Here is a 15,333-nt window from a genome sequence, read left to right as displayed (position 1 = left end):
CTGGATTAAGAAAAAACTCACGTGGTCTAAAGCAAGTCTTGGCTTTTCTCTGGTTGGAGTTTTTCTCTAAATAAAAGATGGTTGCTTCAGGGTTACAGTATGGCTGCCTGTGGTCTGTAGGCGGCTGACTCGCTAATATCTTATATACAGTGTATACAGTTCCCTGCAGGTCAACGTAAACCCCTCGCTCCGTCTTCAGCAGAGGTGTCAATTAAGTGCCGTGCCCATTTCACCTTTGCACCTCGTCTGAAGAGCGGCCATGCGTGGGCTTTGCTGGAAGCGGTCCGGATTTTCCAGCAGATCACCTAGGCTCGATGTGGAGCGCCTTTGTATCTCCCTCTTGTTTGGCCACCTAAAATTCCAGCCTCCCTTGCCAAGACTGTCAGCCGTCCCTTTCAGAGGTAGAGGAAGTTTGGGGGATGCTGGTAATTATTGGAATTAGAAGGGAGCTGTTTTCTGTAGTGATGAAAGTTGAAGCTTTGGCCAAACCTAACACCAGAATTTCTATTCACGTTCCTTCACCAGAAGCTTCGGGGATAATAAAACGGCTGGGAGGTGAACTCTGCCCTCTGTACTTTGCAGCGGGAGCATATACCTCATTACCTGCCGGGTGTTCTGAGCCGCTCACATTGGTAAGTGCATCTGTGGAAGGATTTGGTGTCCTCATTACTCTTGTTGCATTTCAGCAGAGTAGCGCCCTCCCAGTGGACAGATCATAACATGGCAAATAACTTTTTATTTTATTTTTCCCCCCTTTTTTTGAGTGGCTTTCTCTGGATGAAGCTCCTGAATGCTGCATGAATGACCTTTGTGACTGGCAGGAGCAGATTATAGTTCTTTGTTTATCATTCAGCCCACAGGCTGTTCCATAGGTACAGTACATGAGTGAGCGTTGTCACCCTGTACAGGAAGTGTGTTACTGGCAGGATCATCAGGTGAAAATTAAATGGAAAAATAACATGTTCACAAGGTTTAGTATATAGAGACCTAACCCCATTTAGAGAATATGTGTCTGAATAAGGAGGGGAATGTACCCAAACTGGAGCAGACAGAATCTGGAGCAGTTGCCAGTGGCAACCAATCAGCACCTCTCTTCAGTTTGCTCAGGTGAGATTTGAAAATGAGATAGAGAAGCTGATTGGCTGCAGTGCAAATCTGCTCCAGAGTTTGTCTGCTCCAGTTTTGATAAATTCCCCCCAAGGTATCTAAACTATATAATATCTTGTTAAACTATATAATATCTTGTTAACCCAATTGTTTCCGACATACCCGTATTATATGAAGGCCTGGGAACGTGAGTTGGGACACACAATGACAGGAGAAGATTGGGATAAGGTCTTTCATTTAGCTTTTAAATCTAATATGGCAGTACAAACGCAGGAAAGAAACTTTAAAATTATTTCAAGAGTGTACAGATGCCCTTCACAAGATGAACCCTCATATACCTAAAATGTGTTGATGTGGTCAGGAGTAGCCAGAGGTCTTGCTGCACTCCTTACCGGAAGGAACCCGTATGGGTGGGTGCTCGTAGTGACCACGGACGGCACCGTGTATACCATAGAAGAAGAAATAATGTCACCCGCACACCATAGTAGTAAAGTAATAATCCATTTAATGGCACATTGCCATTCGATGCAAGCGCTTTCAGGGGCCTCGGGGCTCTGAGCCTGATGAAGGGGACCCCCTGAGGCCCCGAAAGCGCTTGCATCAAATGGCAATGTGCCATTAAATGGATTATTACTTTACTACTATGGTGTGCTGGTGACATTATTTCTTCTTCGGTCAGGAAGAGGGGACAATGCGACATATTTGGTGGTCATGTCAGCAGATCGGAACGTAGTGGAGATCTATACTTAAGGTAGGTAGCCATATTATGGGGCTAGATTTATCTGAGACTCCGGAGGTGGCATATCATTGCACCATGGGGGGGTCAGTAAAAAACTGAAAAAGGGACTAATGTGTCCTATACTGGCAGCAGCGAGGTCAGTAATCCCCAGGCACTGGAGGACCTCAAATACCCCTCAGATAGGGGAGTTGTTGGAAGATCTTACTCTGTGTCTCTGACTGGTATCGGATATTTGTGGAGGGAGTATACTGGATCCTCGGAGATACTAACATTTATCAGGAATTAGGAGTAACGATAGAAGTCTTGTGTACTTATTCCCAGAAGAACAAATAAAAATAGAGTCTTATTTAGGGCTTGTTCACACGATGTCCGGATTGTGTCCGGACCAGAACCGTGCGCTCCTGCACCCAAAATGTCTCCCGATTTGTTTTATGGGCTACAGTTCTCATCAGCGCGGTCCGGACAGAAAAAAAAATACTGCATGTCACATTTTCTCCGGTCCGGAAACGCGTCAAAAGCAACGAAAACACACCGCACTGCAGCTAACCTTCTGACAGCCCCACTAAAAAACAAAAATGCATCAAAAATGCGCTGCACGCATAGCGCCGCGTCTGCAGATCTCGATCAGAAAATGGTGTGAACAAGCCCTAAAGCCGGCCGGAGTGGGAGAGGCGGGTTTTTTTGGGGTTTTTTGCTATTGTTTGTAAGAAATAAATGAAAAATAAAATGTTCCCTCTTGGGTCTAGATAGACATGAATGTTTCTGCTTATAGTTGGAAGGTGGGGATTGCATTTGATAACCATTAGGCTCTGTTCACACCTAGGCGTATCGAATATGCGCGTTTTGACCGCGATTCGCGGTAAAAAAAAAAAACGTGCGACAAACGTGCGTTTCCGAGGGCTACTTGGCTGTATCCCAAGGGAAACGTGCGACAAAAACGCCGCAAAGAAGCTCATGTACCTTTTTCAGGCGTAGGCCGTTTTGTAGCGCGTTCGAACGGGCTGAGATACGGCAAAATGTGAACCATACCCATAGAAAACAATGGGATTTTCATGTTTGAGCGTTTTTGTAGAGCGTTCGTAGAGCGTTGAACGCGCTACAAAACGTACAGGTGTGAACCAGGCCTTACTATTATCAGGGATGGACCAGTCATGGGAGCCGTGTGTCCAATGCCGCTTGAAAATATCCCGATTTTGATTTATTTATATTGTTGTTGGGGAAGTTTGTGTTGTGATTGGACTGAGTGGCTTCATTCACGTGTGTCCTCCCTTCTTCTCTTGTGTCATGACGACACATTCCTGACTCGGATGGGTATTTGAGTACCTGGCGATTGTGTCTTTGGATGTTGCGGGATCGCGTGGCCTCCGGCGCGCCCGCTTGCTGTTTTTGTTAAGCACTTGTATGATCTCTGAAGTATTTTGTTTAGAAAGCACAATCTAGAGTCAATTAAGATTCTACTCTGCAAATTCGGAGATAATTTAATTAAGAGAACGGCTAGGAACATTCCTTGGGGACGGCACCGAGATTGCTCAATTTAATTTTCAACGGGAAAAAAAAAAATAAAGTAGCTGTGGGTAAACTTGTGACAAATGAGAGCACGCTGAGGGCGGATGGGGGGGATACTGGCATTTATTGGGGTCGGACACATAATCAGGCGTTCTCTCTCCATTTAATCTAGGTGAGTAGGGGGGCAAATATCACCAACCTAGGGCTGTGTAATTAATAGATCGTGTCATAGGCAATAACTGAAAAGTCATTTAAACTACAAATTATAGTGTTGCTGTTTTGCGACCCCTGAGTGCCAGTGTGTCATTGTTCTGGAGTCCCCTGAGTATCAGTGGGCCATTGTTCTGGGGGGCCCCCCAAGCATCAGGGGGCCTTTGTTCTGGGGGGCCCCCCAAGCATCAGGGGGCCTTTGTTCTGGGGGGCCCCGAGCATCAGTGGGCCATTGTTCTGAGGGCCCGAGCATCAGGGGACCTTTGTTCTGGGGGGCCCCCGAGCATCAGGGGACCTTTGTTCTGGGGGGCCCCCGAGCATCAGGAGGCCTTTGTTCTGGGGGCCCCCGAGCATTAGTGGGCCATTGTTCTGGGGCCCCGAGAATTAGTGGGCCATTGTTCTGGGGCCCCTAGAATTAGTGGGCCATTGTTCTGGGGCCCCGAGCATCCTCCGAGCAGCAGGGGACCTTTGTTCTGGGGGGCCCCCGAGCATCAGGAGGCCTTTGTTCTGGGGGCCCCCGAGCATTAGTGGGCCATTGTTCTGGGGCCCCGAGAATTAGTGGGCCATTGTTCTGGGGCCCCTAGAATTAGTGGGCCATTGTTCTGGGGCCCCGAGCATCCGTGGGCTATTGTTCTGGGGCCCCGAGCATTAGTGGGCTATTGTTCTGGGGCCCCGAGCATCCGTGGGCCATTGTTCTGGGGCCCCCAGCATCCGGGGGCCATTGTTCTGGGGCCCCCGAGCATCAGTGGGCCATTGTTCTAGGGGCCCCCCGAGCATCAGTGGGCCATTGTTCTAGGGGCCCCCCCGATCATCAGTGGGCCATTGTTCTAGGGGCCCCCGAGCATTAGTGGGCCATTGTTCTGGGGCCCCCAGCATCCGTGGGCCATTGTTCTGGGGCCCCCAGCATCCGTGGGCCATTGTTCTGGGGCCCCCAGCATCCGTTGGTGTGAACAAGCCCTAAAGCCGGCCGGAGTGGGAGAGGCGGGTTTTTTTGGGGTTTTTTGCTATTGTTTGTAAGAAATAAATGAAAAATAAAATGTTCCCTCTTGGGTCTAGATAGACATGAATGTTTCTGCTTATAGTTGGAAGGTGGGGATTGCATTTGATAACCATTAGGCTCTGTTCACACCTAGGCGTATCGAATATGCGCGTTTTGACCGCGATTCGCGGTAAAAAAAAAAAACGTGCGACAAACGTGCGTTTCCGAGGGCTACTTGGCTGTATCCCAAGGGAAACGTGCGACAAAAACGCCGCAAAGAAGCTCATGTACCTTTTTCAGGCGTAGGCCGTTTTGTAGCGCGTTCGAACGGGCTGAGATACGGCAAAATGTGAACCATACCCATAGAAAACAATGGGATTTTCATGTTTGAGCGTTTTTGTAGAGCGTTCGTAGAGCGTTGAACGCGCTACAAAACGTACAGGTGTGAACCAGGCCTTACTATTATCAGGGATGGACCAGTCATGGGAGCCGTGTGTCCAATGCCGCTTGAAAATATCCCGATTTTGATTTATTTATATTGTTGTTGGGGAAGTTTGTGTTGTGATTGGACTGAGTGGCTTCATTCACGTGTGTCCTCCCTTCTTCTCTTGTGTCATGACGACACATTCCTGACTCGGATGGGTATTTGAGTACCTGGCGATTGTGTCTTTGGATGTTGCGGGATCGCGTGGCCTCCGGCGCGCCCGCTTGCTGTTTTTGTTAAGCACTTGTATGATCTCTGAAGTATTTTGTTTAGAAAGCACAATCTAGAGTCAATTAAGATTCTACTCTGCAAATTCGGAGATAATTTAATTAAGAGAACGGCTAGGAACATTCCTTGGGGACGGCACCGAGATTGCTCAATTTAATTTTCAACGGGAAAAAAAAAAATAAAGTAGCTGTGGGTAAACTTGTGACAAATGAGAGCACGCTGAGGGCGGATGGGGGGGATACTGGCATTTATTGGGGTCGGACACATAATCAGGCGTTCTCTCTCCATTTAATCTAGGTGAGTAGGGGGGCAAATATCACCAACCTAGGGCTGTGTAATTAATAGATCGTGTCATAGGCAATAACTGAAAAGTCATTTAAACTACAAATTATAGTGTTGCTGTTTTGCGACCCCTGAGTGCCAGTGTGTCATTGTTCTGGAGTCCCCTGAGTATCAGTGGGCCATTGTTCTGGGGGGCCCCCCAAGCATCAGGGGGCCTTTGTTCTGGGGGGCCCCCCAAGCATCAGGGGGCCTTTGTTCTGGGGGGCCCCGAGCATCAGTGGGCCATTGTTCTGAGGGCCCGAGCATCAGGGGACCTTTGTTCTGGGGGGCCCCCGAGCATCAGGGGACCTTTGTTCTGGGGGGCCCCCGAGCATCAGGAGGCCTTTGTTCTGGGGGCCCCCGAGCATTAGTGGGCCATTGTTCTGGGGCCCCGAGAATTAGTGGGCCATTGTTCTGGGGCCCCTAGAATTAGTGGGCCATTGTTCTGGGGCCCCGAGCATCCGTGGGCTATTGTTCTGGGGCCCCGAGCATTAGTGGGCTATTGTTCTGGGGCCCCGAGCATTAGTGGGCTATTGTTCTGGGGCCCCGAGCATCCGTGGGCCATTGTTCTGGGGCCCCCAGCATCCGTGGGCCATTGTTCTGGGGCCCCCGAGCATCAGTGGGCCATTGTTCTGGGGGGCCCCCGAGCATCAGTGGGCCATTGTTCTAGGGGCCCCCCCGATCATCAGTGGGCCATTGTTCTAGGGGCCCCCGAGCATTAGTGGGCCATTGTTCTGGGGCCCCCAGCATCCGTGGGCCATTGTTCTGGGGCCCCCAGCATCCGTGGGCCATTGTTCTGGGGCCCCCAGCATCCGTGGGCCATTGTTCTGGGGGCCCCCCCGATCATCAGTGGGCCATTGTTCTAGGGGCCCCCGAGCATTAGTGGGCTATTGTTCTGGGGCCCCCAGCATCAGTGGGCCATTGTTCTGGGGCCCCCAGCATCAGTGGGCCATTGTTCTGGGGCCCCCAGCATCAGTGGGCCATTGTTCTAGGGGCCCCCAAGCATCAGTGGGCCATTTTGAATTGACCCAATTAATGGTTTCTAGACATAAATGTTAGTCCTGGTCTCTGTGTCTTCTCATATTCTCATATTGTCATGTCTCTTGGCATTCGCAGGGTTAAGCAGCCTCCTGCCATGTGTATCCAGTAATACCAGCCTGTTCCCAGCGGGGCATCTCCCCCGGTCTATCCTGTATGTTCTAATAAGGGACGACAGACTGGGGATTTTAGCCTAGTTTGCAGGCAGCGGGGGGTAAGTGGTGGAGAGCGGGCGAGACGTTGCCGTGTCCCCGGGTCTCTGCAGAGCTTTTGATTAGCAGCAGATGAAGGCCCCGGATCTGAGGAATCCTCCCTTCGCCAGCTCCCTTCTCTTGTTAATAAATGTATATTTAACAATGTCTGGGAGCCTATGAAGTGATAATAACTAAATCAATACCTTTGCCATTGATTCGTCCAGGCTTCCCACAGCGTGGCACAGCGAGTGATGCGCTAATTTTCCAGCTAACTAGCGCCCTGATCTGCAGTCCAGCTATTGATTGCTTTTGTATCAGACGGGCTCTAAACTTTATCCCCCTGCGTCCATATAAATCATTCTGCACCGTCTCAGCGCGCCTCTTATTCTCTACAAAGGGAATGTACGTCTCTTTACCTGTTGAGAGAAAGAAAATAGAAGAGCTGGCTGCGGCCGTCTGTAAATATCGCTTGCTTGCTTTGTTCAGTTCATCCCGTGTGCCTTCCACCCACGCCGCCCCTGAGTAGTGTAGTCATGTCTGTGGTGGTGGCCAAGAGCAGATCTCTCATGAGAAAGGGAAGGAATCCACTCGTTGTGACGCTCGCCCGGCATTCACATTTTTATGCCGTTTTGTGCAAACTTTGAAGTCTGCAAACAAAAGTGTAAGCTTGGTGACCAACGGAGCAAGGGGAAGCTAGGAATGTATTAAAGAAGATCCCCACCTCTGCTGGAAGATCGTTCCAAGCATCAGCTACTCCTTACTGTAGTCCTGAACCTAATTCACACCCTTTGTGTATATAAAGGTTTCAGTCATGTCCATCCTTTCCCTTCTTTCCTCCAGACTCTCCTGATACATTTTATCCCTCAGACATTGATACAGACACATCTAAAGCTTTCATACAGACCACTGGAAAGATCCACCGTGGCAGCTTGACTTTTCGTTAGATGGCAATCAATAAAGTGAACCTGGCGTGGTCTCAGAAAGGTACACAGGCTAACAATAGTCTTCAGGTGCCTGCATTTAATCCTTCTGGGTCCTAGGCCCATGTTGTACTAGTGGCCACGACTTAAGTCTACACTAAACCCCGGCGTCTTTTAACGATCCCTCAATGGCCAGTAGAGGCTTCAACATTTAATGACATGGTAACCGCCTAGAGCAGGAGTAGGCAACTTTGGCACCCCAGCTGTTGCGGAACTACATTTCCCATGAGCCATTGCAAGATTCTGACAGCCCTAGGTATGACTCCCAGAGGCATGATTTTGGATTTGTAGTTTCAGCACAGCTGGAGTACCAAGGTTGCCTACCCCTGGCTTAGAGTGAACTTGGCCAGACATTCAGGTCCTCTGTAGAGCCTGAGGATGCGAGGAAGCAAATAACGGACGCAGCCCCTAGTCTATTAGGACAGATCAAGTCCACTGTTATCGGTTATTTCTGCATCATTTCTATACAGGTAATCCTATGTACTCTCCCCTAATATTTCAGTATCTTGGACCCAGTCATACCATCTTTCCAGTTCGCAGACCTCACTAGCCTGTAAAGCCTTGCTGAGACTTGTAGTCTCAGCAAGGCTTCATTGCTTCATTTCACAGGTGGCATGCAGATGTCAGAGAACCTATAAACCAAATGCCTTTTCTTATTTGCACAATTCTGGCAGTTTATGGTCTTTCTGTTGTGTCATGGTACCAGTCTGGCTTTGTCCCGAGATATTGGGGTGTTGGGAGGGCTCTTGCCTAGTCTGTGATTTTAACAGGGTAATTTGAATGGGTCCTCTAAGGGAGGTGTGTGACAACATTTTACATTGTGCGCTCTGTGATACGGGGGAAATGTGGTTTGAAATATTACATTTAGATGGACACAGAGTTTAACCAGTTGGGCTTGCTACATGCCCAAAAAATAAATTGGGATGAGTCGTACCTCCACTGCTGCCCCCCACCTTGCAGTGACAGCCGGGAGTTGCCCTGGAAATGCAGCAACTGTAAAAAAAAAAAAAAAAGGACCTCTGTTTAAAACCATTGTTCAAACCACAATAGATATAAAGTAACATTGTTTATAAACATTGATCAGAGGGAGATGGAGAGATACAAAGTAACATTGTTTATAAACATTGATCAGAGGGAGAGAGAGAGAGATACAAAGTAACATTGTTTATAAACATTGATCAGAGGGAGATAGAGAGATACAAAGTAACATTGTTTATAAACATTGATCAGAGGGAGATAGAGAGATACAAAGTAACATTGTTTATAAACATTGATCAGAGGGAGATAGAGAGATACAAAGTAACATTGTTTATAAACATTGATCAGAGGGGAGAGAGAGAGATACAAAGTAACATTGTTTATAAACATTGATCAGAGGGGAGAGAGAGAGATACAAAGTAACATTGTATATAAACATTGATCAGAGGGAGATAGAGAGATACAAAGTAACATTGTTTATAAACATTGATCAGAGGGGAGATAGAGAGATACAAAGTAACATTGTTTATAAACATTGATCAGAGGGAGAGAGAGAGATGCAAAGTAACATTGTTGATAAACATTGATCAGAGGGGAGAGTAACATTGTACTTTTGTATCTACTCCATTTCTCTCATCTGCAGATAAAAGGAATGTGTTTCAATCTGCATATGGATGTCACTTAAAGCAACCTGACAAGTATAAAAAAAAAAAAAATTGTTCCTATTAACTGTAACTAATAACTTCTCGTATTTAAACTTTTGTTTTGTTCGTTATTTTTGCGGTGTCGCAATATTTGGAAAGAAACCTTTGTTTCATTTGTAAATAATTTGCAGTGCTTTGTACCAGAATCTTTGATTTGGTGTCATTTTGAACGTGATTGCTCTTTACACCCACTAAATGATGAGAGCTGAAGAGGGGTTAACAAACAGAACGAGGTGCAGATTTCGGTGCTCCCTTTATTCACTATCCTGTAACATGGCAGAGTACACTGTTGTTGAATGGCATGCACTCCAAATAAATGCAAAACGTGCAGTAAAATCTCTGGCTTTGTTTCTGCAGAATATCTTGCGCTACATGTTTCACTTTTTGGGGGTTAATACGTTGCTTCAGTATTTTGTTTTGTATTTTTGTTACTTTGCTTGTGTATCCTTCCTTTTATGTTGGATGTTGTTTTTGGCATAAAACGCTTTTCTCTTTATCCCAGGATCACAGAAGAGTCGACAGTGACAACGTTTGAAGCATTAAAGGCACGTATCCGGGAGTTGGAGAGACAGCTGTCCCGAGGGGACCGCTACAAATGCCTCATTTGCATGGTGAGTGGCGTATCGGTGCTTTCTAATCAATGCAGACATGTCTTGATAGGTGGTGGACGCGTGGTGCAGATATTGCCGTGTCAGCAGGATTCACCAAATCCTGGTGCAGTCTCAGCTTTGTGCGGTCAGCAGTTCTCGGGGACAGTGTCAGAAATGTGATATGAAGCTCGCTGGCTTGGTTCAGTCTATAGAGGAGTCTGCAGTCATGACCTTTACCCTGCACCCCAGGCATGACCTTTACAGGAAGAACGTAGGCTACCTTTGTGGATCTCATAGAAATGCTTATTCCTGGCTGCTTGGCTGATCCAGTGGCTTCAGAACCTTCCAGGAACAAGCGGATCAGAACTTTGACTTCACTCAGGTTGAAGTCTCAAATTTATATTTACTGCTTGTCAGCATGGCTCCCTAACAGCCGGTATTTTTATACTGAGGTCAGCAGTGACAACCCCATCTATCCTTTTATCTGGGTGTCCCTTTTAAGCACCTCTCCAGAAGATTGTACATTCTCCTAATGTAGGTTAGAGAGTACATGGCAGACTACTCAACCACTTCCTACCAAGCTGGATGTTTAATTGAGAAGGGAGTCACTGAAGCACAATATATTGTAATAAAATATAGTATTGTAAGCTGCCAATATATATATTTAACAATAGTGTTTGTGCCATAGACTGTAAATGTGCTGAGTAGAATAAGTTCGGATTACAGCAGACCTAAAACTGGAGCCTCTGCCTGTAAATCGTCCGGCTTTGGGGTATCTGATGCCAGACATATTTGTACTGCAGAAGCTGTGCCCAAAAAAAGGCAAACAAAGGACTTGGCACTAATATGTCTACCTGCAGTTGATTTTTTTACCATTTACTGACCTACCATGACTTGTTCTGCACTCTGTCTGGGTGGGGGTGGCCATCTTGGTAGTGGAGGAGGGTCTTGCTTCCTCTTGTCAAATCTGTCCCCCTCTGCAACTCACTTGGTACCCTTGTCTACTACTTCGTTATGAAGATCAACACAATTGTCTTATGTCTAAAACATGAACCCAAGTAGAACCTTAGAATATTATCTGCTGAGATGGCTCTGTCTCTGATACCCCAAAAAGAAAGCTGCAAAAGCCTTAGAAAGCCCCACCCCCTTCTTACCCCCTTCTTCCACTTTAAAGCCATGCCTACCCCTCACACACTATGCTGGTACAAGATGACTTCGATACCCATATAAGACAAGTCAGAGATTCCTCCTCCCTCACCTCCAGATGCCTCTATGAAACCTAAGACGATGGGTTCTCAGAGCTCTTAAATTGATATAGTCTTACTTATCTAGGGACGCACCGATAGCATTTTTTTGGGTATTGAGTACCGATATTTATTTATTTTTCCAGTACTTGCCAATACCAATACCGGAAGTCCCATTAAGGAAGCCAAACGGCGTGTAATGACTCGTCACCTGGCTTCCTGATTGGCCTGGAAGCCGGGCGGGGTGTAAAGACTTGCCACCCGGTTTCCATGCTCCCTCGTCACCAGGACATGAGAAAGCACGGAGCCAGCTTTCTGGCCAGGACAGGAAGCCGGGTGCCATGTAATGACGCATTGCCCGGCTTCCTGATTGGTTGAGAAGGTGGCCAATCAGGAAGCTGGGCAACGCGTCATCACACGTCGGCCAGCTTCCTGATTGGTCGGAAAGCCGGCTCCATGCTCCCTCATCACAAGGTGCCGAGGGAGCATGAAGCCGGCTTTCTGGGCAATCAGAAAGCCAGGGGGCGTGTGATGACACGTTGCCCGGCTTCCTGATTGGCTGGGAAGCTTGCTCCATGCTCCCTCGTCACCTGGTGACGAAGCATGGAGCCGGCTTCCCAGCCAATTAGGAAGCCGGGCAACGTGTCATGACTCGCTGCCCGTCTTCCTGATACCGGAAGCTCAAGTATCGGGCTAGGCATCGGAGCACAAGTACTCACCCAAATACTCGACACCAGTACTAGTATCGGTGCATCCCTAATTATATCTGTGCTATATGTATTATTACCTGGAATATCTCTAATAAAACATTTAATATAAGAATACTGCCCTTCTGATGACTGTGTGGTGTTAATGATAGAGGTGGAGGAAGCACAGATCCACAGAATGGATGAAGCAGGAGCAGGGAGATCCTTGCACTGCAGGTACTCGGGTACAGCTTCCTCTCCAGCAAGGAGATGCACATTCTAGTACAGGATAGCCTGAACATTGTGGCGTCATCTAAAGGTGTGCTTGGGATGCAATATATCGGGAGCCTGGAGCTGTGATCATTGAGGACGTATCAGATTGCTGAGCTCTCCCCAAGACCTGCAGTCTCCTTGTGCTCCTGGCAGAGACGAGGGGACCCGACGGATGCAGAGGTCGTAGTTTTTGTAGAGTTACTCTGCGTTATGTAAAACAGATCCCAGTAACGTTCCTTTTTAATGGCGGAATATCTGTAGAACTAATTCCTGTTCTCTGCTCTCCAGGATTCGTACACAATGCCCCTGACGTCCATTCAGTGCTGGCACGTGCACTGCGAGGAATGCTGGCTGCGCACTTTGGTAAGGCTCGGGGCCATTTCACAGCCGTTCTGGGTGGAGATGGTTTTTTTTATTTCTCTAGACACGGAGAACGCTCCTAATTACGGAACAGAAAATCTGTTTAGAGTTTTATAAGCGCAGCCGTTCCTGCGGGCGGATTATTTCAGCGCTCTCACATTGTTGGGTCTCCGTGCGGCCTCACATCATTAGCACAACTCTTTCATGTCGTCTGAGGATCAGGGCCCGGGCCTAGATCGCCTCTAATTGGTGCAGTTAGTCCCCGTCTTTGGAGAGGTTTCAACTACAGCAGGAGGGTCCATAGGATGGGCGGGCAACCTGTGATCCATCGGTTGGTGAGGAACTACAACTCCCAGCATTCACTGCTACCTAGAAAGAGGTTGGTTCCTGTAACAGCTTCTGGCTGCAAATGCCTTAGAGAGAAAGGTGCCCACTGGATCGGGGTCTCTAGTGATGTTAGGGAATCGACATGACAGCGGGGCTAGTAGTGTTTTCAAAATGGCGGCCTGCCTCCGTTAATACTTTAAGGGCTCGTTCACACCATATGCAGTGTGTTTCCGGCCAGAACGCACTGCATCCCATTGTGGCCGGCTCCCTTTTTTGCTGGGCAGCGGGGGGCGTGGCTGGGCCATTTGAAGTGAATGGCGCCGTAGCCACGCCCTGCGATCGCCCACACGGGATTGTGACTGCGGTGTGGTGCGGTCAAAATTAGTGCTCGCAGCATTTTGACCGCACTGGACTGAACCGCAGGCACAATGTGTTCTGCGATCCCGTGCGGGCGATCGCATTGCGGCCACAGGGCATGGCTACGGCGCCATTCACTTCAATGGCCCGCTACGCCCCCTCCTGCCCAGCAAAAAAGTAGCCAGCCTAAATGCGATGCAGTGCGTTCTGGCCGGAACGCACTGCATATGGTGACAGTGTTATATTTTTGAGATGTGTGTTGCAAATCCCAGTCACAAGATGCACCACACAAGTTCTAGAAAAGCTTTGTAGTCAGACATTAAAAAATATGTTTTGTTACTTTATTTCATAAACTTGTTACTAGTTTCTATTGTGAGGGATCAGACCGGCTTTCTGCTACGAACAACCATGAACCATGCCTGCACTATGGGGAGCATGTGACCGGGTGAGCATGCGGGAGCACAATTGGGAGACAGTTGTCACCCTCTTAACAGGAAGTGCCCGAAAAAGGACCTTCATGGCAGGATCACCAGGGATTATTTTACTGAAAACTGCAGAATTAAAGTGACATTAAACCCTCAGATTTTTTAACATAAACCAATACTGTAATGTGCGCCTTACTGTAATCCATGGTTGTTTCCCTTCTTTGCTGCACTTCCTTTTTAAATCCTCATGTCTTCTCATGCTGGGGGAGAACTTCCCTTTGCAGCTGAGTGCCTCTTCCTGTAGTGCTGGCTCAGGTTACAAACCTGCACACAGACGCCGTGTATCCATTTCAGAGACAAAGCAGTCAGCTGCAAAACAGAAGTTCTGCCCAGCATGAGAACAGATACAGATTTAAAAGGAAGAGCAGCTAAGAGAAGGGAAACTACCATGGATTACAGTGCGGCGCACATTACAGTATTTTATGTTAAAAAATCTGAGAGTGTAATGTCACTTTAAGTTCTGAAGTCACATTTTCATGTTAAAGCTTAATGCTGCATAAGCCTGATCGTGACAGGTCCTCTTTTGCCCAATGCATGGATTCGAAGGGAGCTTGTCCTAAAAAGAAAAGTTTGCATACAACAAAATATTTGTGCAGATTATTAGTCTTGCTTTCTTGTTCACACCATAAACAGTGCGTTCCGGGGCGATTAGCTGCTGGAACATAGTGAACTGCCGCCTGCGTGCTTGGAGGGGGCGTGGCGGTGCATTGAAGTCAATGGCACAGCAGCCACACCATACAACACACACACCACACCACCCCACAACACCCCCGGCTTCCAGTGCTATCGCCCGCACCATGAGGCGGGCACAACAATGCATTCCGGCCCAGTGCGATCGGGATAACTAGTGGCCGGTGTTAGTTTTGATGTCAGTGTGACGGACCCCGGGTACCCCGACTGGGCTGTCTGCATATAAAATGTACATTTAGCCCCAAAATCTCCTGTTCTCTTGCTGGGCCATAATCGGTGGGTAAGAGGCCAGTCTGCAGCCCCCTCCAACTAGCACAGTGACGGTGCAGTCCGTCACAGTCCGCTCCTAGTATGTCCTGGCCAGCTTGGTGCGCTGGCATTTGTAGTTCCACACGCAGCACTCACACGGCTGTGATGTATGGGTAGCTCCGGCGGACGGTTCCACGTTTTGCACCGAGCATGGTATCCGGCTGCATTGTGGTCCCGAGAAGCGAGCATTCCCAGCCGGCGGATTAGAAACATATACACACATTAAAGGATCTTGGCACTTGTGCTGGGAAACAATTAATAAGCATCCTCTCATGTGTTCCAGGAGCCCCCCCAACCCCCGCCCCTCAGCCCTCAATTTATTAAACCAGTCCTCGCTGCCTGAAATAGCCTGCTACTAATGTAACCATTAAAATGTAGCCCGAAGATGCCAATAAAAGCCTTGGAACGCCTCGCTGCTTTTGTGTCTTGATCAAAGTCGATGTGTGTAATCTCGTTAAGTCTGCCCTTTACCTCTGCCAGCAACCCACCCCGGCCCCCCATCTTTCTGGGCCTTAAATATGACCCACCCTTATGTATGACCCCC

The 15,333-nt window shown here is 48.1% G+C and overlaps 1 protein-coding gene across 1 annotated transcript in view; it reads left to right on the top strand.

The window, feature by feature from the left end:
- Positions 1-15,333, top strand: part of RNF220 (ring finger protein 220) — a 231,236-nt gene that overhangs the window by 205,844 nt on the left and 10,059 nt on the right. The window contains exons 13-14 of the mRNA XM_018573743.1: positions 9,971-10,079; positions 12,550-12,666. Of these exons, the coding sequence (XP_018429245.1) occupies positions 9,971-10,079; positions 12,550-12,666 (226 nt within the window). The remainder of the gene's footprint in view (positions 1-9,970; positions 10,080-12,549; positions 12,667-15,333) is intronic.

Source organism: Nanorana parkeri, unplaced genomic scaffold (assembly GCF_000935625.1).
Source record: "Nanorana parkeri isolate BGI_ZX_2015 unplaced genomic scaffold, ASM93562v1 scaffold2513, whole genome shotgun sequence".
In the NCBI taxonomy this organism is placed as follows: Eukaryota; Metazoa; Chordata; class Amphibia; order Anura; family Dicroglossidae; genus Nanorana; species Nanorana parkeri.
Note: the sequence above shows the minus strand (reverse complement) of the source record. Positions and strands in the feature narration are given on the sequence as shown.